The sequence below is a fragment of the Siniperca chuatsi genome, linkage group LG6 (genome assembly GCF_020085105.1).
Source record: "Siniperca chuatsi isolate FFG_IHB_CAS linkage group LG6, ASM2008510v1, whole genome shotgun sequence".
Classification (NCBI taxonomy): Eukaryota; Metazoa; Chordata; class Actinopteri; order Centrarchiformes; family Sinipercidae; genus Siniperca; species Siniperca chuatsi.
Window position 1 is genome coordinate 18,660,145 of NC_058047.1, and position 27,231 is coordinate 18,687,375.

Here is a 27,231-nt window from a genome sequence, read left to right on the forward strand (position 1 = left end):
AAATAAAAGTAAAATCTCGCAGATCAGCTCATACCCTAATTTTGCACAATCAAATCAAAGTCTATTTGCATTTAATAAAAACGAAATGCTACTTTTGCCAAAATTTACTTAAAAAAACACAAATTTAAAACTTGTTTATATATATATTTATTTATTATTTTTTACAAAATTGCATTTTTGAATGCGTGACTAAGCGGCTTGTTAGGATGCAGTGTATATTTTCAGGGTTCTTCTTCATTGATGCTAAAATGGACATTGACTTCCGTTATAATTATAGCTCTGCTGATCTCCATAGAGAGAGAATGACGCTTGTTGGGCCACAAGCCCGAGCCTGCTGCTCTGCATGCAATGGGAAACGCTGGCCCTGTGCGGAGCTGTTTAGTGTGGTTTCAGAGGAGTACTGATGCCATATGCGCTGCCTGTCCTGCATGATGCATGTGCGCCTTGTGGGGTACACTAAAAAAGAAAAACAACAATTATACATGAATGTGTGTGTCCAAACAAACGAATCAAAGGGCCGTTGTGTTTGTGGTCAGACGACTGGTGGGGGAGAGATCTTCCCCCTTCTCTCTTTCTCTCTGGGCTGACCCCGCGTTTGAGTCCTGCGGTGCGAGGCCGAGACACACAGATGGGCTGCAGTCTCTCTTTCTGTCGCTCCTCTCACTCTTTCATTATCTGCCTTTTACTCCCAGTTCAATTCATATGAATTCAGTTCAGCTTAATTCAACTCAATAACTCAATTCAGGTCTCTTCAGAAGCCTATTTGCTGCCTCAGCCGATGGTGTGAATTTGAAAAGGTGGAATGAAAAGTAAAACATCAATCTATCTGTACAGAATAAAACAAAAGATAAAAAAGTGCATACACACATCTTCCTGTCTGTCTCCCTCCCACAACAAACAAACAGCAGCCGGTCAGTCAGTCGGTCCACGCCTGTCCCAGACAAGCAAAAATACAGTGTTATGGTTTTCCTGCAGACACGTGAGGATGTGGTTGCGCTCCATCAAATATAATAACAGGACCAAACAACTGTCATGCTTAGGTCATATTGTCCAAAAACACTATGACGCGCGATGATTTACTTAAGATACTGCTCATGTTTGAAAATGGAAATTTTAGCAAGAATAAAAAAATAAACAATAAAATAAACAACATCGACGACAAAGATAGAGTTAGGCTAATTATAAAGGGAAAAGATCCCAGAGACTAACAGCAATTTTAGACAATATGTGATATCGCACAGATGTTTTATGGAAATAGAAAATTACTACCTTGCCTGGATTGAATACAAATGTTTTGTTTTGTGTGATTTATATTTTTATTTAGCCTACATTTAAAATTTGAATGTATATTTTAGTAGTTTCCGGGTAAAATCAACCCCACTCTCTGGGTGTGTGACAAGGTCGCTGGTTTGAAGTTATTCTAAAGCAATAAACATGCGTTTTCCACAAACTTTTGAATGTGTGAAATCTCAGCGCAGCCTGTGTGGGCCTGCAGCGCTGAAAACCTCATGTCCGTTTAGCTCCGCTGTACACCAAACTGAGCCTCAGGTTTCTGTCCCTCTCAACCTCCCAAGCTGCTCGGAGAAGGTATAAAGCTCCACAAGTAGGCTACATCGAGTCTGAATAGACCGGGGGGCCAACAAAGCGGTGGAACCGCGGGGCCCCGGCCGCGCAGGGTCTATGTTTGCAAGCCTCCGGTGGCTGAGACGAGGCGTTGCATGGGGCTGGGAGGCTCCCACTGCATTAGGCAGTAATAGGTTTGGGATGACTTAAACGATTTGTTGACTGGGACAATAAATCTGTTGTGTGTTTCTTGGCATGCTGAGGGGAGGATTACAAGTTGTCACACAAAGGAATGCAAATTGCAAGCCAAACTCTCCGAGAGGCCTGTGGAGTAGCCAGCTATTTAGAGCATTTGTGAGGATCTGTGCTTCTCTCTCTCACTATTTTATGTTTCTCTATTAGTCCTAATAACTGTGAAGGACCTGAGAGTAGCCACTGTATTCATCTCAAATCAATGGCTTTCCCGCACCAGGCCCTATAGACCTCCGCATTTGCATTATATCGAGTGAGATGACCAGCAGGACAATTGGCGTTAAGTCTCTTTCAGGCGGCCAAATGGAAATCTTGAATCCTAAATGGCATTTTCTCTCGGCCCTTTTTCTAAAATCCACTCTCCATATTATGATTATTTTCTGCTCTGAAGAGGCCAAAGGTGGGTTTCAATTATACATATATAGGCCTAACTGAATAAATAATCGAAACAAATATAGGCTATATTTACTTGTCCTTTTCCCCCTCATCCCTACTTGTTACTTTGTTTGTTGTTGTTTTTTTCTTCTTTTTTTGAATTTATATGCTTATTTATGGGGCCGTTTTTCACCTTTGGTTTATAGTACACCCTTTAATGATTTCATTGAAGCTGCGTTTGCACTTCTCAGTCCTCTCTGCAGAGAAGAAGAGCCTGTCTTCATCCATACCACCTCCTAGCGACTGCAGGACGAAGTACAGGGACAGCAGCCTAAATTAGAGCCCATCAGCAACAACAGCAGGTCGACCCTGTTTGAATGAACAGTAGCAGGATTATTCTCAGCGACGTGTTATCCATGGTCTGCCTTCAACAGACAATGCCAGACTATAGGCCACTTGACAGGAAGTTGTTTGAGCACAGACAGATAGCCTAACTTTAGTTTCTCTTTTTTGTCTCAGTGTCCCAGAGGTTAAATCCGACTGAGGGCTGTGCGCCAACTTTCTGTCAGGCAGCAGATGCCTGAGGCCGGGTGGACGAAACCGCAGGACACGGATCAACACGGAGATAGCGGACATATTCCTCTCAAATCTCAGCAGTAGTCGGTCTGACCCACCGCTACTTGAGCTGAGAGAAATTACACACGATAGAAGCTGCCGGATCAAGTTACTGTGCTGCATAAAAGCGATCACCCTGACACAAACTCCTAGTAAAAGTCGTAATGAATTCCGCCCCAAAATGAATCTCCGTTTTTTTTTTTTGTTTTTTTTTTGTGGTATTCCAGGTATTGCAAGGAATTGTTAACACTACTATAAACCGGTGGAATAATGGAATAAGCCTGATTCATAAATTAATTTCTGCTAGAGTGACAGATTAGCCTACATGTAGGTTTTTATCAACAATAGTATTATTACCAGTTATAAGTAATGAATCTATAGGCTAAAGGCAATTTTATCAGCTCATTCCTCGAAAATAACAGTAGCCTATTAAAAGACCACTTATTTCTTTTTGTGGGTTCAATGCTCTAATATCTACATTTGCATACAGTAGATAGTTTAAAACAAACAGTATTCTACAGTATATAGAAAAAATATTTTGAAATATCTAATAATCAGGTGTATTTGTTTAAGTGATGCAGCCTCTAAAGCACACATACAGGCTCAACATAATAATGCATAAAGTAGGCTATGTCTATGTTATTTCACAATGTGGTGAGACCTCAGTGCTGAGTTATGCACAATGTTTAATCCGGACGATATTCTGTTCCAGGTTTTAATCTTGTAAATTGAAACTGCTTCAGAGGCCGAACACCTGATTCCTGTAATGAGCTCTGATGGTTGATTCATAACTGTGATTTCAAGAGCCAGTTTCATGTTTTGACTGAGTGGAGGGTTGTTTTAATTGGCGATCAGTGTGGAAAGTGTACACACACACACAGACACACACACACACCACCGCTACCACACAAAGAACCTACAATACTCCTCACAATTCATAATGCATTGTTTTCAGCCGTTTGCCCAAGGTTACCTTACCTATGTCCCTTCTCCCCCCTGCTCCTTTACACTGCACAGCAGAGATAGTTTAATTAAAGAACAACATTATCTTAGGGCAGCTGCACTCCTTGCAGTGAGGAATGCCCTGTTTTCAGTGCTGCGTCAGGAGAGGAAGACAGCATGCCGCCTACATTGGCTGCTGCTTACCTTCCTCCAGTTTATATGGCCCATGCTCTCTCAATAGCTTTTAATGGTGTGATTGTAAAACATCTTGTCACATGAGGGAGTTACAATGATGTTTTACAGCCCCCAGCTTTCAAAGATGAGCCATAATATTGCCCTCCGTAACTTTTAAAAACAGGCTCAGTGTGTGCAAAGAGTTGCATAATACTAAGGACCATTATTTTTCAAATGCACACTTCAAGACGGAGTGCGCGTGTTCTTGCGTGTTTCATAAAGTGGGTACTTAAACACAAGGTCGCACACATAGGCCTGAACACACTAACAGGACGACTACCAGCACATGCATATGCACAGAAATGAATGAATTGATATGTAGCAGAAAGGAGAGATATCATCCAGATTTAAGATCAGAGAACAGAGAATGCTGTAGCTTCTGGACAGACATAAACACAGCAGGCAGATAAGTACACAGACAGGCAAGGTCAATGGGCTGTTGGGGGAAAAAAGGAAGACATTGAGCCACCCCTGATCACCTCCTCTATTTTAAGAATTATTTTACCAGGACAAATGCGGGTTTTGCATTCATTTGCTTTCCATTTGTTTTCAATGATCACTGGTGTTTGAATGCTGATCTGTTGGCCAGGTGAAGCCCGGTCGGCCACATGATATGTGAGGCCAGTCGAGAGGGCGGGCCGTTGAAACAAGATTTTTTTTCCTAATCAGCACGATCGTAACCCCTGCAGAACAAAGGCATGAATATCCATTTCCAAGGAAAAGGGTGAGTGCCCTCTCCATGCCCCCCTCACCCTCCCCGCCCCTCGGTGTACTGTACTCGTTACCCTGGTAACCCCATGGGCAGAATGCAGATCAGGGGGACCAACGAAGCGGCCCCTTGTCTCCCCTCACAATTCACCCTGATGATGACTAACACTTTTGTTCATGGAGAGGGCAGGTGGGAGTTACAATACGCTTCAAATCATTGCCCACCCAAGATCTCCACTTTACTCTGCCTCGCTAACCCCCCATCCCTTTCTTTCTCTTTTCTTTCTTATAATTTTTCAACATATTCCCTCTTTATTTAACTCAATCTCTGCATTTGTGAATAATCATACATTTTTATAGATTTTTTGGGTAAAATTTCCGTTTTCCCCTTTTTCTTCATCCTTCCACTCAGGGATGACCGTGAGTGCCACAAAGCTCACTCACAGCAGACGTGGCGGTGGTTTGCAAGAGGTCAGTGTTATCTAAACAGACCCATTGGGCTATTTGCTATAGCACCCTCCATCAGGCAGGAAGCTCTGAGGAATCAGCCCATCACTTCAATCAGCCACGACAGCATCCAATGAATTTATAATGGCCAGAGCAGGGCGAGGAATGAAATCAGGTGAAAATCGAGAGACGTAGAGAGAGAGAGAAAGAGAGGGACAAAGAGGGAGAGGGGTTGGGGAGGACAAGAGAGCAAATGATGGAGAGTAAGAGAGAGGAGCCAGAGCAGAGTTCAGTTGTGATCTGTGTCAATGACCACTGTGTGGGGGAGTGTGTTGTTTGTTTGTGGTCTGAAACAAACAAGTGATTGTTGAAAGTGAGGAGATGGACTGTGACTATTTGACAGTAAACTGTACAGTATATGTACAGTTTGTGTGGGGTTACATCCATTCATGTGTACTGTACATGCTTGCCAGTATACAATGTTTTTATACAAATATACATACAGTAGAACCTACATGCAGCAGTTCACATGCATGCATTTGTGTGTGCGTGTACGGGTGTGTTTATTGGCCTGTGTGCAAAGAGAAGTAGTAATCTTATCGCTGTTCAGAGGGTAAGTACATGTGACAGTAGAGATATACAAACTCTTGATCAATATCTTGATAGATTGTCAGATAATGACTCTTCAGGCAAATATGGACAATTGCTTCAATATGTATATTTTCCCGGCTTGTGTGCAGACAGCTTGGCCAAGGGCCACCATCCACAATTCATGGTCTAAAAAGCTGAGCGCGGTCCAGTCTTGACTTGGACTGGCTGGCTGCAGCCGGCCCCTCACTCCCCAGCCCAACCTCTGCCCTTTGACCACATTAACCGGTGCAGTCAGACTCATCTCCCAGTCTTCTCTTATCACCTGGAATCAAACATTAAAAGAGGGAGGGAGCCAGAGTTACTCATAAAGTCAGAGAAATATGAGCACTTAAGGAGGAGAGGGAGAGATAAAGACAGCGAGAAGCAGAGAGGGGAATTTAAAAAACTAAAATAACTCATATCGAAGGCCGAAGAGTGAAAACAAGGATGGGAAGCAGACAGAAGAAGAGGAGTGACGACTCGGCTAAAGGCAAAAGCAGCAAAAAAGGAGGCGGGATGATGCCCAAAAAAGAGAACAAGCAAGACAGAGAGCAATACCACGCCATGTCACCTCGTCCTATGAGCTGTCGCTTCCTTCCTCTCCAAGTTTGGCGTCTAAAACAAACGGGGCGGAGCTGAGCTGTAGGCAAACAGGCTGTTTTACGAGTACGAGTCCGCAATTACCTGTTACCTTGATTGTCGTGGTTTTAAGAGCGGCCTGGCCTTGGAGTTACCTGGATACACCTGGAGGAGAGCGATAAAAAGAGCCGGGGGTGTTAGAAACACAGGGTGGGAATGAGCTCCTATCTGAGCGGCCACAGTCTGCCCCCAAAACTCCATCTGTCTGTCTGCTGTGCCACGACTGCTGGCGCCCACACACACCCTGCCTATCTGTGTGTCTGACTCAGTGTGTGCTCTAATAAAGCCAAGTTATCTCAGTATAGTTTCATCAGCTAAGCCTATATGTTGCTTGGCCACCCTCTCCTCCATGCACACACACACACACACACAGTTAAAGATTTCAGGCAGGTGTTTGCTGATAGTGATGGGTAGGAAAATATTTGATGTCCCCAGCTTGGCCATTTAACATTCTCACCCTGTGCTCTGACCTTAAAGAGTGTGCATGCATGCATACAGCGTGCATGGGCTTGTGTGTGTAGGTGTATTTTGTGTTCTTGTGGATCAGCACAGTGCATAGCTGTGTGTTTGTTCACTTAGCTTTTAGCCCCAGTTAGCCGGTCAGACCCCCACAACCCTATTCTTCCACACACACATACACATACACCGTCCTATTAGCAGGACTTATCAGAGCCCATTTGACCTCCACCTTCTCCCTGACCTCTAGAAGGTGGAGGTCTCCATCCCTTGGGAGAACAGGTCAGCAAGGCGAAAGTGTGTGTGTGACAGGATGGGGGGCTGCTCTGCTGTCTGACTGTGAGCAAACACTGATGGTCAAACACACGGCCTCCTCCACCCCCTTGTATTCTCTCTCCGTCCTCCGCCTCAGCGATGAGCAATGCATCGTGTCACTTCACCTGTTTTTATGTGTCAAGTATGCAAGCCAAATTTCACATTTTCATTGTAACTAAAATATGTTAAGTGGACTTAGGATACAGCATCAAAAATTACCCCGGAATCAACACCATTCTGATAAAACCTCATAGATACTGAATATTACAAAAAATACTGTATGCATGACATCGTATTACAAGTGTTGTCTTTATTGTACTTAGCTGTAGGTAAAATCCATATCAAAGCATCTGCCAGGAATACAATATTTTAGCAACTGAATGCTGACAAATATGACATGAGATTTCATACTGTCTGATGAAACTTGGCAACTAAAAGTGTTTTATAATATTCTAGCTTTATTAGCCATTATTCACAGTTGCCAAAAATTTTTGTTATGATAACAACTGAAATTTTGGCGGAATGAACACGCTTACTTGGGCCATGCTAACTCCTGCCAGCCTCCATAACATATAGTTTATATTGACAGGATCTGCTTCCAGTCCTGCTGTGCTTTTCACATCCTCCATGCCATCTCTGCTTCTTCACCCTGTTGCTCTCTACTGTATCTCTCCAGGTTACTCTCATCGTGTGTCTTGCAGAGAGACCACTAGGACTCCACAGCCAAATTGTCCCTCATTCATCTCCAACAAACCTACTGCCAAATTTACCATCCATCCAAATCTTCCCCACTCACCAGCTTCCAGCACAATCATATAACCATTTCCATTTTCAAAAAAGTAACTGACAATAGATCATGTGGTCCTTCCCTTGTGAACTGTGATTTGTTTCTCTGTGTAATATCCGCCGCTGTTGGAGCTTGACTTGAAAATGCAGGCATATAGCTCAAATGTCCATTGTGAAAACTTTAAACATAATACTTTCCTTTAAATGTCTTACCTCCCACAATCAAGTTACCAGTTTTTCCACCAGTGGGACTTCTGAGGCGTTCAATAGAGCCAAGTGTTTGTGCTGTGGAGTTCGTTTTGCAGTCCATATTGGGTGAATTTCAAATCAGGAAAAAAATATCTGGTGCTGCAAAGAAAAGGGTCTAAGTTAGAGCAGCAGAGCACAGCACATAGAGCACTCTCTTTGGAGGTCTTTTTTCTCACACTCCTCCATCCTGTGTTCTCCAGCAGACAGGGTCTTCTATTGAAAGGGAACAATAGGGTTCTTAATCAGTGGACCTTTCCCCCTCGCCAGTTCCTGGGTCAACTGATGGTCCACACTGCTTTGTAGCAAGTGAACGGCATAAAATATATGTTTATGAAAAGGAGAATTAATCACAGTGGGTATCTTTGGATGAAGTCATATTTGTTGTTTTTTATACCCTTTCTCCAGCTCTATCTAGGAGGGCTTTCATGTGACTGTAATTACCATATTTCATTAGTGTGTGGAGTGTCACCGCTGGAGCATCAAAGCGGTTGGCTCTTCGCATGTGCGGCAACCACTGCCAGGGAAGTACACAACTGTCTGTTTTTTTCCCAATATAAATTCGCCCGCGCCTGTTTTTGAGTGCACTCTCTCCCTCAAGCTGCTGTCGATATCAAAGAGAACCCATTCCGCATGTGAAGTGCCCCTTGTGCAGAATAATAAAGCAGTGCATCATGGCAAAAAACTGTGAAACACAACACTCTCACCGCCATCCTTCAATGCACACACAAGGACAGACATGCACATATACACATGGACACACGAGCACACATGGTATTCCTCTCTCCTTTGTACCTACTTTACTCTCCTTGGTACACATTCACTCCTTCTACCTCTGCACTCAAACTATTTTGCACTACTGTATGTTGAAATACAGAACCAGTACTGCAACATATGCACATTTACTATTTTCATACTTTAATTACAAGTTTATTTCCCAACACAATATGCAATGCAATTTTTGTTTGCCATAGTACATAATATGAATATACTCATTTACAATGTTAGGGGGTAAGGCTGGGATTATCTTTATCTTTTTATTATTATAAACAAATCCCATTACGAAAAGATCAAAACTAACCATAAATGTATTCTGGTAAAAAGTAATATATCCGCAGCCTGATATAGCTTATGCCGTAGAACCCTGCTATAGTCCATTAACCACTAAAAACAGATAAAAGAGCCATACTGCTGCATTGGGTGACATATTCCTTTAGTACAAAGACAATAACCTGCATAGTTTATTTCTTTCAGCTTGTTAAACCAAGGCAGTGTGGAGCTGTGTCCGTGAGCATGTGGATGTCTTCCAGAGATCACAAATGTAGTAACAGAGATGTTTCTAAATAAACAACACTGGCCATGTTCATTGTTAATGAAAGAATAAGTCACCCAATGCACCAGTATGGCCCTTTTATGTGTGTTAATAGTTTCTGGATAACACTGGAGTAATATGGCATGGAGTTATAAGCTAAATTAGCCTGTAGCTATACAGGCAAACATGCTAGTACAGAAATTAATACAAATTATTGTTGGTTTTGGTATCTTCAGGGGATTGATAAGAATAAAATAACACCAGCTTTATCCTTTAATTATTGTTCCTCGTTTCATTTTTAATTGAGTTTTAATTATCAAAAAGAGGGTCATTTACACAATGAATGTAACTAAGCAAACTCAAAACTACACATTATAATATGACCCCTTTATTATGAACAGAGCTTTGATGTACCAGACACTGTCTTGCCTTGGAAAGACTTGCACCTGACCTGTGTTAAGGCACTCCAAGGCCACAGGGCTCTATCCTACGGCTCAAAGCCACACATCTTCAAGGGGACTGGGACAATGGGGGGGGAATAATGTCTCAACCAGCACAAACACAGATGAGCTGAGAGTTAGCAGAGCTCACCAAACTGCACCACTTTGCCTCTCACTATCAGCAGGATTATCTAAAGGGAGGAGAGCTATCTGCCCGGGGCTAAACACACTTTTGTTTTCTCAAAGCTTTATGGCTTCCCTCAGCTAGACAGAATCAAAGCTTTCAGTGAAATGTGTGGTAACATTCACCACACAGGACATGGTTAGGGGTAGACAGACGTTCTGTGTAACTCACAATTACAGATCCAGTGTAAAAAAAAAAAGAAAGACATTTTGTAAACATCCTTCAGCAACAACCAGAGAAAAGCCGCCGCTCCTTGCGTGGCTTTCAGTGCATACAAGTTGCTACAATAGATCTGATTAGCTGAGAAACAACAACCCGTTGCTGTGAATGTGAAAGTCATCTGTTATGTTGGCTGTGTGACAAGAAACTCCTCTGTGTGTTATTGCTGCGATCTGTGTGCAAGCTGCAGCTCAACAATCAAAGCAACACACACTTGAAATGCTCTTGACAGCTTCAGCTCCCTGAGATCGATGTTCACCTTGGCTCCGGTGACTTTCACTCTGTGAGGTATTGATCAAAGAAGAGGCTATGGCGCTGAAATGTAAAAAAAAAACACTTTTTTTTTTTTTTTGCAATTTGCTACACCACGTGTCACATACATTGTAAAGGAGTACATACATGTCAATAGCAGTAGCTTCTAGGTCCAAGACCTTGGAGAGAAGTTAACAAATTATCCCTTATCTTGCTCTTCTTCCTCCCCATCATTTTAGTGACTTGCTGAGAGCACCTTAACATCCTCTCAAAGCAAACACAGCAGTTTGATTCTTAATCCTTTTACCAGAGGTGATTTTTAACAACTTCCTGGTCCCCTTTCAGTCAAGTCAATGGGTCTGAATCCTGATCCACTGCAGGCTTCCTCAGGCCCAGTAAGCCTTAACCTTGGAGCCCTCCCAAGAGGCCCAGGCCAACAGGGAAGGTGATTGGGGGGGCAGGCCAGGGGGTGCTGGAGGTGTGGAGAAACCAAGGACCTACCACATTATATGCTTTAACATGACTGGCAAATCTACCACGGTTAAACAAACTTAACCTTCATTTGTGAAACGGTGCAAATCAAAGGGCAAAAAACGACTTGTGCAAGTAATTACCACCGGGGGAGAGCAACAGGGTAAAGGAAGGATGGAAGGAAGAGAGGTGGGAGGGATGGGCTGAGGTGGTGGGGGTGGGGTGGTGGGTCTCAGGGACAGCTAGGCGTTAACAGGTTGAATGGAAGGAAATGGGAATCATTTAAGGTGAGGGGCATTTTTAATGAGTTTGCTCAGAAATTGATTTTCCACTGTAATCTTTTATTTATATGCGGCTGGCGGCGTGGCCCCGGCAGAGTGAGGGTCAGCCCTCAGAGCCCCCTGTCAAGGCCCCCACTCCTTCAAACAACACCCCAAAGTCCAGGGAAAATGGTATTCTAGCTAAGGCAAATATTGTCCTGTCTTGGCTTAAGGGGTTGTTCTAAAAAACTTGCTCTTCACTCTTTTTTTCACTGTTTAAGAGGGGAAAGCTCTCTTGAAAGATAAGTGTAAAATTGAAGCAAAATTGTCTAATTATTAATACTGTTCAATTAATATTGATTAGAAGCATTAAATTTAAGCATCTTATGAGGTTTTGGTAGCATCTTACAATTACTAGTTTAAAGCTATATCTAAATTAAACTGACTGTACTTTGGACATAGTTAACCTACATATTTGTCTTATTTCACTTTATTTGTACTGATTACTATATTACAAATATGTTTTATTTATGGGGTTGACTAAATTTATTTGCTCTTTTGAAATATTGATATGGATCTTTATTGTTTTGTGAAACTGTTTGCTTAATATATATCACAGTCACATTTGAAATTTTGTAAGATTTATTTTAATTTAAACCTAAAAGGTAAACTTACAGTATTTAATTGATAGATTAAAATGACTTAGGCAAACAGAAATGATTAAAACTACTGTCATAAAAGTGAGTAAAACAAGCCATAATGTTCCTTCCATTTTATTATGAGTTATTATGTAATCTGACATAAAACAACATTTCTTGGTCTGAAAGTGCTCAGAAATGTGAACTGATTCAAACAAATAAAATACAATATATATTATAAATGTTTTACATAGTTAAATTATTCTTGTAAAAGCTCAACCTAAAATAATATTAAATTAGGTTTTTATTTCTTTGATATTTTGTGACCATAGTCAGGATAATGTGATTGCAAAAACTGTGTGGTTAACTTAAAAGAAATCTGTAACTTTTATACATACATTTAGAAAGCATAGAATATGTGTGAATATACTTATGTCTACATTTTTTATAGTGATTTCAAAATACAGTAGACACTATCTCTGAACTACGTGGACCACCAAGTTTGAATCAGATCAGTAGGTCCAGTTTTCATTAGCTTATCTGAAATATACAATGAAATATTATTTAGTTGATTAATTATTCCGTGACATTTTATTTTATCATGTTTGATTAAAATGTGTCTCTAAAAACATTCTCTATTCAGATACGTTATCCAAAAAGCAATGCCTACGACTGTTTCTGCATGTCTTCGGTCTCAGGCTCTGGTTATGAGGCCTTTGAAGAGTGTTTCACAGACAGCACTAATTTTGTGACTCTAGCGCCACTTGGTGGTAAAAGTGCTAACTGCAGCAGTGCAACAGCTATTTTGTGTGTTAACCATGGTACTTTTCTATTTAAATTGTCTGAGTGGTGAGGGACATTATGTTGACATTATAATTTATGTTCAACACGTGGATTCATTCTGTACCAGATCTTTCTGCTATTGGCCACTAAGCAGTTCAGCTGGTGCACCTTGGGGTCAAGTGTCTTGTGCAATGGCAGCTTGATGATACTCGTAAGGGGACATTATTCATCTTTCGCTTTCCGTGTCCAAACTGTATTTTCCTGCTGACTCTTAAACTGTGACTGCTTCTCCACCTTTGTGTTGCTTCTCCAACCTGTAGGCTGTATAGTTGATGTGGATGTTTGTTTTTTGCCACATTTCAGCATCCACTTTTTCACAGTAAATATATTATCTATTTTACTGTGCTGCTCTGTTCATCAGAATGCTGCATCAAAAGAATAATCTGCTAATGCCTCTGCAGACCCACTGAACGAGATCACAGCCAAGAAGCCCTCTCCCTGTCACTGATATTTTGACCATAACATAGTTTAATAAACAGTAATACAATCAGCTATCCTATCCATGCCGTCAGTAAGCCTTCAGGTCAACCTGGTTTCGACCTTGAGCTGTTACAGACTGGGCACTAAATTGTCATCAGTTCACAAGATTGTGGGAAACATTTAGAGTTACAGTATAATTAGCCAATGTGTTCATAATGGTCCATTTGACAGGTTTCAACTGATTTCAGAGCTCTTCATCGCACTGATTAAGCACTAAGTACAATGTTTTCACCTGAAAGTGGTAATATTATTACACCTTTGTGCAGCTTTTAGTAAGTAAACTAAGTTTCAGCGCTTTAAAAAAAGAAGTTACATCAGGCTCAACCCAGTGCAATAAAGCAGCTTCAACGAGCAATGTAAAAAGCCAGTTACTAAAGCATAATGAAGTTATGCAGTTGGCCACCTTGCCTGTTTTCTATTCAGTTAACACTCTGACCTAAAATCATCATGGCCTGAACCAATGTTCTTATCCTTAGAATGTTGTGACTCAAACCAGCCGATACAAACTTGTTGAAATAGTAGTGCATATAAGACCAGAGCATTGTGGCCGTTTGTTAGTGACTGATATCGTCTTTTAACTAGGTAGAAACTGTGATCCATGCTTTTATTAACGTTCATGTTTTTTTTTTTCTCATCACATCTTCCTCAACTCACTGTGCATTTGTCTCACCCTCTCAGGAAAAGCTGCAACGCTCGGACTTCACATGTGCCCTATCTAAGTTTATTCACCGCATTTGTCTTCAACCTAATTCCTCCTGAGGTCTGATAATTTAGATTTTATGGTGGATTACCCTGACTGGCAGGGAATTTTCTTACAGTCCTATCTGGGAGGTGTCTAGTGCAATTGTAGTACTAGTAGTAGAGGCTTGAGGCGAGTGGTGTTTTCTTAGTTTTAGCCAGCAGGTGGCAGATTGAGATTACTTGTTGCACGTTTCCCCCTTCCCAGTTTTTTGGACACATTTTAAGATTTATAATCTGCCAATTTGTAATGTACACATTTCACTAAATCTAGCCTAATTGTTAACACTGGCACACTTACCCTTGGGTTCATGAATGTGCATTGTGCCTGACATATAATACATTAATAAATTAATAAATTGATGTCACATACTTCATCCAAAGAGAGCTTACTGTAATTAATCAATATTAAAATAAAATGTCTTTAATTTCACAAATAATAAGAATGTAAATATAAAGCAAACATACAGGAAGAATCTGTCTTTCTTCATTGCTGGCTCTCTTTCGGAGGCTGCTGTTGATTTATTCCATTTGATTATATTTTGCCTCCATGAACGTCCAGTCCAAATGATCTGTCCACTGGAAAGAAAGAAATCTTGAAACGCTTCAATAGTTTTCAAAGTTTATTTTTTCATTTACCTTCAAAAAGCAAGAAAATATACTCTTTTCTTCCAGAAACAATAAATATACAATATTTCTTTATGAACAAAATGCACAATTTACAAAAGTAGCAACTGAGTGCTCCACCTCCTACACAGTACTGTTTGACTGTATGCATTCAACTCATTTATCACAGAGTTATAACTGTTATTAGTATGTTCTATTCTCATTATTAATGTCAGTCTTATTTTTCTATACAGTATTACAGTTTTTATTAGGTAGAAGATTCCACCACACAAACTCTTCAAAATGACAGGTCTTCATTGTGTTATGTGTTTGTTATTCTACCATAATACTTTCATGAGGTTTGAGGACTCCACCCTTTAGAGTCCAACACAGTCCACGTGTTGCTTGTGTCATGGCTAAGAGCTTATTCCACACATTTTGAGAATTGACAGGTTTTGTAAAGACTTGGCATTTCACCAGGCTGGAGCTGATCTCTCCCTGTAGGTGGAGGCACACAGCAGGATTTGTCCTGCCTCAGGACGTACCTCCATCTCTTTTCTGCATGTGCTGATGGTCATTCCTTGTTTATCAGGTGCATTCCACTGCTCTGGTATGGACGCAGTAGGGTCTTGAGTGTTTGTCTGTGAGATAAGGCTGTCTTGTGGTCAGGAGATGAACAGCATGTGTGATAACAGCCAGGCTAAAATACAAGACAGTGTGAGTGTGCTGTGGACTAAGGCTGGCTGGGCTGAGCTGGGGTTAGGCGGAGTTGAGGAAGCTGGACTGGGATGTCGCTCTGTGGCGTAGATCTCCATCTGTCTGCGCTGCTCTTGATGGGTCAGCGGAGGCTCCACTGTCACGTAGCCATTGATTATCCTCATGTTAGGTGGTAGAGTAGTGCTGGAGTAAAGAGGACACAAGAAATCAGGATTTAGCTCGCTTTAGTAAATGTTAATTATCTATATATTTTTTAAACAAAAATGCAAAACATTCTCTGGTTCCAGCTTCTCAAATGTGAATAATTGGTATTTGTCCTGTTGTCCGGTTGAACAAAACAATTGAGCAATTGTTAGCAATTTGAGGACACAACTATTTTCTGACATCTGACAAGGTAATCGTCTGTGTGACTATAAAGGTGTTGTTTTGCTAAAACATCTTTTCCCCATCATCAGTGAAACTTCCAATTACTATAGTTAAATGCAAAACCCACAGTAGTATCTGAATAAGGTCTTTGTATCATTCTGTAATGACTCATGATGAGCTATAATGACCTTATGATCTGAATCATACACCAAAAAGAATTGCCAGATATATGTTTGTAACTTTATCCAGTTAGTGTTCTAACATATCTAATCAATTTTGAAGCAACTCAAGATCTTCTGACATACACAGATCTTCCAAAAAAAATGTAACAATACCATAAGTAATGTTATAGAACTGAATATCTTTTAAAGAGCTGAATATCACTATAGTAAACGGATCATAACAGATATCTCACCTATCCCCAATGCGAACCCACAGGTCACTGAAGAGGCGGGGTCTCCCATGGCCACGGTGAGCTTTGCGAGGCCGTTTGTGTCGTCCGAATTCCTCCAGCTGGCTCAGGCTGTCGGGGAGCAGCATGTGAGGCAGCTCCTCATCTCCGAGGCCGGACATGTTGTCTGGGTCCTCCAGCTCCAGCTCCATTTCTGGTGGACTGCTCAGCCAACTGGTGTCGGTGCTGTCCTCGCTGGACCCCGCTGTAGGCTCTTCAGCTGGTTTACTCCTGGAGCAGCAGGAAAAGACAGATAGAGAGGATGTGGAGTCAGTTTATACTCATTAAAAGCCCACTCTGGGCTTGACCATATAAATCTTTGGTGTATTCAAAGATATCACTGAAGCCTTTGACTTATAGATGGAAAATAAGCACTTTTTGTGTCTCTGAGCTGATCATAATTGGAAATATAGGACTGTTTAGCTTTCCTAAGATTTCAAAGTGGCTGCCAGTGAATGTTATTGTGGTTTCTGACCACTCTATTGCTTTCCACTTACAACTCTTGACTTCAATCAAGGGCATGAACACCACATAGGGCGCCTTGCCCTATAAACGCTGTACTGAGTGGCAGAAATACCCAGAAGGCAACATTAGAGGAAGTTGTAACTCTTGTGGCCGTACTGTTGCATCAAAACTGACATCTGCCCAAAGTAGACCACCCAGAATCACTGGCCTCTCCTCGAAAACATTTGCCCTGCTCCTCTTTCTTCCACTTATTACTCATACTTTCTCCTCTCTTGTTCTTTTCCTGTCAAAATGGCTCACATGTGACTTTGTGTCAACATCAAAAAGAACCTAGTGTACACATGATCTAAGGGTGTTACACTGAAGCAAGCAGTAGAAAGTACATACAGTAACAGGATTTCCTATGCTCATGTCAAACTTTGATATTACTAAATCATATTACTAAACATGATATGATGGATTGTAGTATGGATCTTGGATTGTGGAAGATTTCCACTGCTCACTCATAATTAGTTTTGCCTCTCCGGTCATTATAAATTTGATGGTCTGCACTTCTACTTTTACAGGCTTGAAACCCCCCCCGGTCAGGGTGATGATAGCTCCAGGCCCGCGGTCAAGCTACTGTGGAGCCAAACCCAGCTCTGCTCTGTCTGTCAGTCATATAATCGCTCTTTAGGACCTTTTGCCAGTCGGTTCTGGTCTGAGGCTAACAGCTTTCATAAACACCTCTCATTCAGCCATCTTGTGGTGTTTTTCCTTGCCTGTCATGTCACCTTGTATCAGGGAGCTAAAAGTGTCTGCGTGCATGCACGCGTGTAAGTGTGTGGTGGTGTGGTTGCATGTGTGTGCTGCATACCAGAACCACTGGCTAAAGACCACAAATTTGCAAACAGGGTGGAGGGAGATAGGGAGGCTACGTTTACAGCTGTAGTTTGCAGTGAGAAGTTCGTAAAAGCCTGAGGCCGGTGGATGGATGGATGGGGATGTAGTTACTGCTTTTAAAGAGATGCCCCTTAGTTTGCCTTGTTTTTCCATTTTCACCCTAAATCATGTCGCTTTTGTTACTATTTTATGGGCCCATGGATCAACCCCCTAGGTGAGAGGGGAGCTCCTTTGTGCCAAGGAATGGGGGTGCACACAAACACACACACACACACACTGAGATATTAAGAGGGATTGTAGAAGGTTTTTGTGAAGAAATGCTGCAGGATGCCAAGCCTCTGTGTGAGTTTGAGTGTGTGTACAACCCTGCTCCTTGGCACTGTGCATCACTCCACTCACCCTGCATACACATGCGTATGTGTGTGTTTGTGTTGACTGTGGTACCAGTGGCTGCTGAGAACAGGCAGAACCACCACTGGCAGCTCGCCTTTGGCAGCCAGGGGAGAGAGGAAGGAAGGGAGGAAGGTGAGGGAGTTGATGAGGTATCAAAGGATTCCTGCATAGCTGAGCTTTATTTGTTACAGAGCACAATTTGGACCGTATCTGCTTTGCACTTCAGTAAATCTACTGAGGTTAAATAGCTCGACTCTAGAGAGAATAAGACGGATGTGGACTGACTGAGTTGTTTCTTTCTCTGTTTGATGGGCTCCGTTGATTTATGTCCACGCATGTCTGCCAAAAAAAAAAAAAAGATTGCACAAATGCTCTGTTTCACAGGCTATATTACCATAACATTATCGGTGTGATGCTGGCACAAAATCACACGTTCTTTGTCTTTTTCTATTCATTATCTTGTCAAGTTAACAGGATTTCAAGGTTTCAAGTGTTACCTGTGACTGATTACCTGCACAAAACTGGAATCATCCAGTGCTCATAATGCATATGTTCTATTATCATCTACAGCCTTGTCAGATTCAGTGTTGTCAAACAGTCACTGTAATTGTGTCATAAGATATATACAATTAGTAACCCAAGCAGTCATCTACTTTTTTCTTTTTTTCAACAACAGATTTTTGTTTGTTTCTTTGTAACCACAGCACTTTAATCAAATTATGTGCTCTGTCATCTGTTGCACTCTTCTCTGCTTACTCACTCGGTGACTGGTTCTTGGTGATCAGAGGGCATGTGGATGATCTCGTAGCCCTCCTGCCTCAAGATGTCCAGCACACTGTGGTTCCCCAGGAAATGACCTAACAGTGGACAAAACGCCAAAAGTCATGATAAATCTAAGAGAGGCAAGACAGAGTTAAGACCAGTTTTTTGTTGAGCATGTATTTTGTCTGTATGACTAAATATAACCTGGACGTGTTTCATAAAAAAACATTTTGATGCTGAAAGTCATTCGTCTAACTCAGATGGCTGAAGCCTCATATTAACTTCAGCTGAACTTCTGAAATCATTTTTGCACAGAACGACTAATGTGGACGTTAGGAAGGGATGTCTTCACGGAAAGTATTGACAGGAGGAACAATTACAGTGATCACTAACTATTTCAATGTACATATGGGCATGAGAGTTTTGTTTTAAGACTGAAATAATGTGAACCTGTCCTTTAATATTTCCCAGTGTTTTTAGCCGAGCTGGAGGTGTGGCTCTAGGAGATATCTCAACAACTTTTGGACGGATTGCCATGAATTTTGTACAGATATTCATGGTTCCTAGATAATGAATGCTAATAACTTTGATGATCCTCTCACTCTTAATCTAGCGCCACTATCAGGTTAAAATTTTAATTTGTCATTTATGACCAAATACCTGCAAAAATGTCATTCCCATCAGCCTCAGCTGTACTTTGTTTTTTGTGCTAATTATCAAACGTTAGCATGCTAACATGCTAAACTAAGATGGTGAACATGGTAAACATTATACCTGCTCTGCATCAGCACGTTAGCATTGTCATTGTGAGAAAGTTTACATGCTAAAGTTAGCTTAAAGAAATGCAAGTACTGCCTCACAGAGCTGCTAGCGAGGCTTCAAACTGTTAGTATTGTTTATAAAAACTTTACTATTTTTTTCCCACACCGGTGGTTCTGGTGATGGCAATGTTGGTTGCACAAAATGCTGTGCATTTCATCATCCCCAGAGGATAAATCCTAACGACTTTCCCGTGATCCCCTAACCTCTGTTCGGTTCACATTTCTGGTTTTGAGTGAAATGTCTCGACAAATATTGGATGGACTGCCATTAAATTTGGTACAAACATTCATGTACCCTACAGGATGAATTAACTAATTAACTAATAACTTCGTGGCTAATCATATTGAACTTTTTTTTGCATCATCTTCAACCAAAAAACTCTGCAATGCTAACACACACATTTCTTAAGACTTTCATGCTTACGACTTGATACTTATTCTTAGAAAGTGACATTATGGAATCTCAAATACAATCGAAGTACATCTTAAAACATTGGACCCAGGATCAACACTGGATATGCCCAACATTCAGTAGACCTCCCCCAAGACGATATTTTTTTCACTTAAGGTGTAGGGATACTTATATAGCGTGGCAGTTACCATCCTGCTGTAGATAGAAGCAAGTAACAGGATTCTAGAGGATCTGTGAGATAACAAGGACTGTTGAAATGCAAGTTCGCTCTTCATCTACTGGGCCCACTTGTGGCTCTGTAATGACCCCATATTGTCGGCACTCAACCTCTTGCCTCCTCTCCGCCCCTCTCCCTCTTTCCTTCACCTTGTATATGATTCCTTCAGACTAACATCAAACATGCGGGCCCCAGCCCCACGCTGATAACAGCTTTTTTTTTGTATTTCTCCCATCAGCCGATAATCCTGCATGTCACTCAACCCAGCAATAAGCTGTAATGTAGCCTGTAATCACCCCCGCTACACACACACACACACACCCCTTACGGAAGAGCTCATATTTGTGCTCACATATATACACAAACCTGTACATGCAAACATTTGGACACAAGCAGGAATTCACACACCTCAGCTCTCTCCTGTAGCTTATTAACAACACGTTGACAATATTCAAGCCTCTTACTCACTTTTTGTCAGGGCCTTATGCTCCCACTCAGCTCCTCACCCCCTGCCAATTTTATCATTATAATGTTCCTGATCATTCCTGAAAGTCAGAGAAAGAGGCACGCGGTGTTACACTTTCTTGGCAGCCAAGTTCAAAGGCAGCGCTGGGATAGGCTGCGGAGTGAAAGGAGGCTTCTAACAACAGAGTGTCGGTGAGATCAGATGGGATTACACAGAGGGGAGAGTGTGAGTTTTTGTCTGGGTGAAGGTGGGTGTGTGTATTTGTGTGTGTGTGTGTGTGTGTGTGTGTGTGTGTGTTGTTTTGCAGACTAAATATCCTCACAATGGCAGAAGTGAGGATGTATTTCTTATGCTTGTTTCTATAAGAACCTTTTCAGGGTTAGGGTAAGACAGTAAAAGAAACCAAAGTTTTTATGAAGGACAGCAGTTACGAGTGATCTTGTCAATGCAATAAAATGTACATACAGAAAACAGAGTTCAAATTAGCTCCCTTTAATGGAAAAAATAAATACAAAAATGAAGAAAAAACTTTTTATTCTTTTTTTAAGCATGTTAGCAGCGTGGCTCTATTGATGTCAGTGTCGGTCTGTCAGTTGGTCCACCACTTTGATTTGGACTGAAATATTTCAACAACTACTTGATAGATTGGCACAACATTTTGTACAGACATTCATGGTTCCCAGAGGATTTATCTTAATGACTTTGGTGGTGCCCTGCCTTTTCCTCTAGTGCTACCATAAGGTTGACATTGTGGTTCAGAATAAAATTACTCAACAGCTATTGGATGGATTGCCATGAAATTTGGTTCAGACATTCATGCCCCTCTCTGGATGGATTTTAATAACTCTGGTGATCCATTAACTTTTCTCTAGTGCCAACCATCAGGTCAAATTTTCAATTTGTCCATTTGGTTTATGACCAAATACCAGCAAAACTAACTACATTCCCATCAGCCTCAGCTGTACTTTGTGTGTAGTGCTAATGAACAAATGTTAGCATGCTAAAACGCGATTAGTATCAGCACATCAGTTACCTTTGTGAGCATGTTAGCATGCTCCTGCTAGCATTTAGCTTAAAGCATTGCTCTACCTAATTACAGCCTCACAGAGTTGCAAGCATGTGTGCTCTTAGTCTTGTTTTACTAAAAAATGACATATTTGGCAAATGAATGGTTTGGCAGTTGACAAAGTGGCCAGTTTGGGATGTCATGCTTGTGGGGAAACTGCAAAAGATGTACTCTATGGTTGAGTTATGTTACATAATAACATATACAGTAAGTAGTAGCCTATAATACTAAAGTTAAATTTTAATTATATATGAGAAAATTACCGCTAAAATGTATACACTCAAAAAAGGCCCACTACACAAATACCTGTTAAATTACTAATAAGAATAATTCTCCACTCCTCTCTTACATTCTTCTCTCTTTTCTTTCATCCCTTTCTCCTAACAAGACGCTGGGGCCAGGTCAGCTCATTCAGTGACTGCATGCTGACAGATTCAACCACCTTCATATCTGTGTCAAGCAGCTATTTCATTAATTTCTGCAGGCCGGGGACAGAGAAGAACACCTCCTGTGTGTTCTGCCGGGTGTGAGGTCAAGCTGACTGTTTGATGTGCTGACTTGATTTCCTCTGCTCTGCTGTCATGCATAACACAGACAGAGCAGTGTGTGTGTGTTTGTTTGTTTGTATGTATGATGAAATTGTAGTTTTCCTTCACAGCCGGTAGACGACCACATGTTTTTCATTTCTAAGACACACCTGCTGTAAATCTGGCATTCTTTAAACATTTAATCTGTTGAGTATTCCTTTCAGTAAACCCCAGTTGTTGTTTTCGGGATCTTGTAAACATGCACCCACTCCTTAAACAACTTACTGTATACACAAGCAAACAGGCTAGCAATGCAAACAATTTTGTCTGCAACACAAGGCTAAAAGAAGACATGAATAAACTGCAAACAGCTACAAACATACACTTATTCTTACATGCTCCCTCACACACTCAAACAAACTGTCATTCTCACTGTGAAAACCACAATTTTCTCAAATTTTGGTAACTTCCATGTTTGAACTTAAATTGAGGGATTGCACGGTTCCCCATGAGTTGGCACAATTTGTCAAACAAACAAAAATGTTTTTCTGAATTCCTTAACATTTGGACTTTTGGAAAAAGTTTATTCATAAGCTTTTCACCTGACAACAGTGGCATGTGTATTGTTTGTTTCTGTGTGTTTTTGTGGTTCATCCCTGTGTGTGTGTGGGTGAGTGAGTGAATGGGTACAGAGATAATAGCTCTTTCCATACAGATGACTGTGTGTGCGTGTGGGAGGCTGGGCTAGTGTGTTTGTTTGTGGAGTATCTAGACAGTAAACAGTGTGGTGCTTCTGAAGCAGAGAGCAGGCCCGACAAACGGCTCCATTAGCCAAGACGTAATGAGAGGTCATCTGACTCCTAAACGCTCCCCTGCTGCATGTTGCGCTCGTAGGCTGACTGCACTGGTAGTACACTGCAAAACATGCTGCTGCTGTGTGTGAAATTCTTACAAGTTACTTACAGCAGTAATCTATGACATTTTGTATACAAATAAACGTCTCTTGAAAGCTTTTATATGTTCTGGTGTAGACATCAGGTGTCTGAGAAGTGTTTCAAAATCCTCTGCACAGAGGAAGTGATGAGTACTTTAATTTGAAAGAAAAACAACAACAGTGGTTTAACTAAAATGAGTAAAAGAGGAACAATGGAAGTCATCGTGAACAAAGAAAAATATAATGTGCAGAAACCTATGCTGTGTCCAAATGCCTTACTACATACTAATTGTATACAGTATGTACTATGCTATATTTTTCTGTTTTCTACTAACAGACTTGATTAAAAAATGGACCACATGACTTTGGAAGGCCACCGCCAATTAAACTTAGCAATGAGAAAGCAAAATGTTATTCCAAAGATTTCATATGTATTTTTTCCTTGTGCTGTATCACCACCATTAGCACACTGTTTTGCAGATGTGAGCAGCTCCTTTATTTCCATGATTAATGTTTTTATGGTTATGTTAGGCAATCACTCAGAGCACTTGGTTAAGGTTAGGGAAAGATCGTGGTCTTGGTTAAATATTGAAAAAGTCAAAAGTGACTTGAAGCATGAGACAGGATGTGTTTACTTACTTATTAACATTTAATCAAAACCACAATCTTTCTGTAACCTTAATCAAAGAGAGTTTGTTGCCTAAACCTAACCACACTCTGAACTGCACTCTGTATGCCCACCATTCACCCCAAACGACCTCTTTATACCTCCATCACTTCCTTCTGTCAAAAAAACATACCACTTGCCACTGAACATAATCCAGGCAGTGATTACGTTTTCCTCAAAACATATTTGGCAAAACAAATTTAAATGTAATTTGGGAGAGTGGTTCAGTGGGACAATACATCAACAGCGCACTCAAAATTCAAGCGTTTTTAAGTACTGACTTTTTTGAGTATACTTAACCATTATTTTCCAGAGTGAAAACTTGCTTACAATTAATATGTAGTATGGAGTTGGGACTCATTTGCATCACAGTGTTTAATCTGCCAAGTGATCTGTGGCTTAGGCTAAGGCTACGACAGAAGCAACGTAACTTGTGGCGATGTGGCTTCAAACCACTTACGACCACTTTCACATATCACCCAGCCCTCTAGTCTTTCTTGCCACTCTGCTGTCATCACTCTAATAAAGCAGATATGCCTTCAATATTTTCTTTGCTAAAAAGAAAAAGAAAAAAAATAGATTCAGTTTAAAGTACAGCCACCATGACTTTTTGTAGTGTGTACACTACCTTACAGGGTGTTTTCCCTCCTGTGGCTACTGAGAGCAGAGTTAATGACCCAGTTACTCCTCTGTTTAATAACCTCTCCATCCTGATTTCCACTTACAGTAGCAACTTAATGTACTCCACTTCTCCCGCTGTCTGTCTGTGTTTACTGTAGCCACCTCTTGTCTCAGGCCTATCTCTTTATCTGTCTGGCTTTCCAGACTTAATCATGTCTTTTTAAAGCATCTGTGCTTGCCTTGTTGTCACTGTAGCTCTGTCTTCCATCCTCTATTTGTTTCTCCTCTCTCCATGCAAGTTTATGTATGAAGGCATTAGTGTGTGTTGCAAAAGGAGGTATTGCAGCATGTCTCTCTGGTTGCCACCCAGGCTCGACTCCAGCCATGTCAGCACCTCTTTACTCGCACCCAGCCTGGGCCTGCACTCTTCATCCTATCTCTCTAGCCCCTTTTCCCTCTCTCTCTATCACAGGCTCAGTCTCACCATGCCTCCCTTTATGTCTCCCTCGTCTATTCATCCTTTTCTTTCTGCGTCCCTCTGGACAACCTCCAAAGTGCAAAGACCAGCTGGTAGTAGTGCAGGAGGAGAATGGAAACTGCAAGCCAGTTAGGCATGAGAGATTGATCCAAAAATGAAGAAAACTCACAGAAATAGAATTATGTTATTTTGTAGTTTTACGCAAACAAATGTGTTTGCAATTACACTGTGTAAACAGTGGATCAAGTGATGCACACTAGTGGTTTAAAAAAATCCCACATGGCTTGCAAGCAGACCACCTCATATGAAAACTGCAATCAGATTACAAACAGTTAGAAAATGAAGAGAAAAAACATGAGGGAGAATAGGAATAGGCAATTTAGTGGTGGATTGAGTGACTTAAAAGAGGAAGGACACAGAGAGGATAGATGACATGGAGAATGGATTGAGGGAGTGAATAGAGGTAGAGGAGGATAGATGGAGTGCGTGATCAGAGGGCGAGAAGGATTGCACTGATGTACACCCTCCGCCCAGCCAGAATGCATGCTGGGTACTGTTGCTACATTATGGTCCAAACAAACACAAGCTGTTGCCTCGCAGCCATTTGAACAACAGATGAAAGAGAGATGAGAAGTTGAGGGGAAACAGAGAGAATACAGTGACGAGAGAACCTCTGTGAACAGAGAGGAAAAATAAAATCTACCCCACCACTTTACAGTTGACAAGGGTGTGTTCCTCTTTAGGTTTGTTTGGAAATGTTCCCCTATGAGTGTGTACTCAGGCTGAGATGATGGGAAAAATTCCTGTCATCTCCATGTGTTTGTGAATGTGTGTGTAGGTGTCAAAATGGTGACAAATTAAAGGAAAAACTAATATGTAAGGTGTTGGACCACCATGAACCACTAGAACAGCTTCATTGCTCGCCCTCTCTAAACTCTATTGGAGTGATGAACACCATTCTTCGTAAAATATTCCCTCATTTGGTGTTTTGATGTTTGCTTGTGAAGAACGCTACCTGCTACGTCAGTCTGAAATCCCCCGAAGTTGTTTAATTGACTGTTTGCTAAACCCTGCCCTCAAACAGAGATTGTTCAATCATGGCTTGGCAACCGTATCTTGTTACAGCAAGCCTGCTTTGGAACTCTCCACATGCCGAAACAGTATGCATGGGGATCTAATAAGAGTGATACCTGGCATATATAGTGTTTGGAGGGTGCTGTTTATCGCCTTTCCAAAACTAAAACCACAACATTCCTTGTGTAAGGAATGGACAGTGTTTATCTGGTCTAACGTAAGCTGCAATTGATAGCATGCCCAGCTAAATAGCTTACTAGCTACAATAGTAACCTAGCGTTATTTGAACTAACTACATTGTGGGGTTACAAGATATGTTAAAAAATACCTGGGGTAAGGTTCTTGTTTTAAAACGAATCAGCCCGATCGACAGCTAATAAAATTTGCTATCAACAGTTGTCATTTGTGGACTTCTGTGTGAAATCCAAGGGCCATTGTGTATTTTGGGTGGTAAATCTGCCACCATTATCAATGTAAACTGCATATGTGCCATGAGAAAACAAAAAGCTTGACTGGCATAGGAACTATAGCTAAAAGGGTCGGGGCTTAGTGAAGGATCATTATTTCCATGCTCATCCGATAGTTCAGTGATGTATGAAAGCATCTACATTTGTTATAATTCCATTCATTTATTCAGATTTTTCTTTTAATTTGTCAGTTTGTCAGTTGATGTGCTAATCAGTGTGTGTTGTCTACTTGTAACAGTGGGTGCACATATGTATTTGTGTACCTGTATGTGGGGAAAGTCTTTCTCTGACTTATCCTGCATAGCACTACCACTCTTTCCTTGAACAACATATGAGTAATGCAGCAAAGATTTTAATAAGCCCTGCATCCCTGCGCCTTGCTGTGCATTTCCATTTACAGTTTTACAGTACCAGGATCCCTCTATAAATCACACAGCAGCCTTTGGATTAACAGAGTGGAGCTGGAGAAGCAACTACCCACGGCACTTCAGAAATAGATGAGCCATTGCCTTGAAAACAGAGCACCGCTTTCACTTGATGTGTAAATCTAGAAACGCAGCATGGTAAATTCCACGTCTCAGCCTGGCCCTGGGTTTGTAGAAGGGGAATAATCTGGACTCTTTCCCCTCACCCTCCCACACCTCTCACTCATTCCTCATCTCCATAATGACTTCACTTCCTATGCATGCGGCACAATGTCTGTCTGTCTCCTTGCTCCATACTGAGGTGTTACGAGCGACAGCTGTTGATGGGGCTGTCAAGTCCAAGTTCTGGTTGACTTTCTGGTCAAATAC

At 41.3% G+C, this 27,231-nt stretch overlaps 1 protein-coding gene across 1 annotated transcript in view; it reads right to left on the reverse strand.

Annotated features, from left to right (window-relative positions):
* Nucleotides 1-14,655: 14,655 nt before the first annotated feature.
* The window catches only part of trabd2b (TraB domain containing 2B), a 67,615-nt gene continuing 55,039 nt past the window's right edge, over nt 14,656-27,231 (reverse strand). Inside the window, exons 5-7 of the mRNA XM_044198796.1 lie at nt 18,686-18,782; nt 16,150-16,416; nt 14,656-15,551 (exon numbers count right to left, since the gene is read on the reverse strand). Coding sequence (XP_044054731.1) covers nt 15,317-15,551; nt 16,150-16,416; nt 18,686-18,782 — 599 coding nt within the window. The 3' untranslated portion in view covers nt 14,656-15,316. The remainder of the gene's footprint in view (nt 15,552-16,149; nt 16,417-18,685; nt 18,783-27,231) is intronic.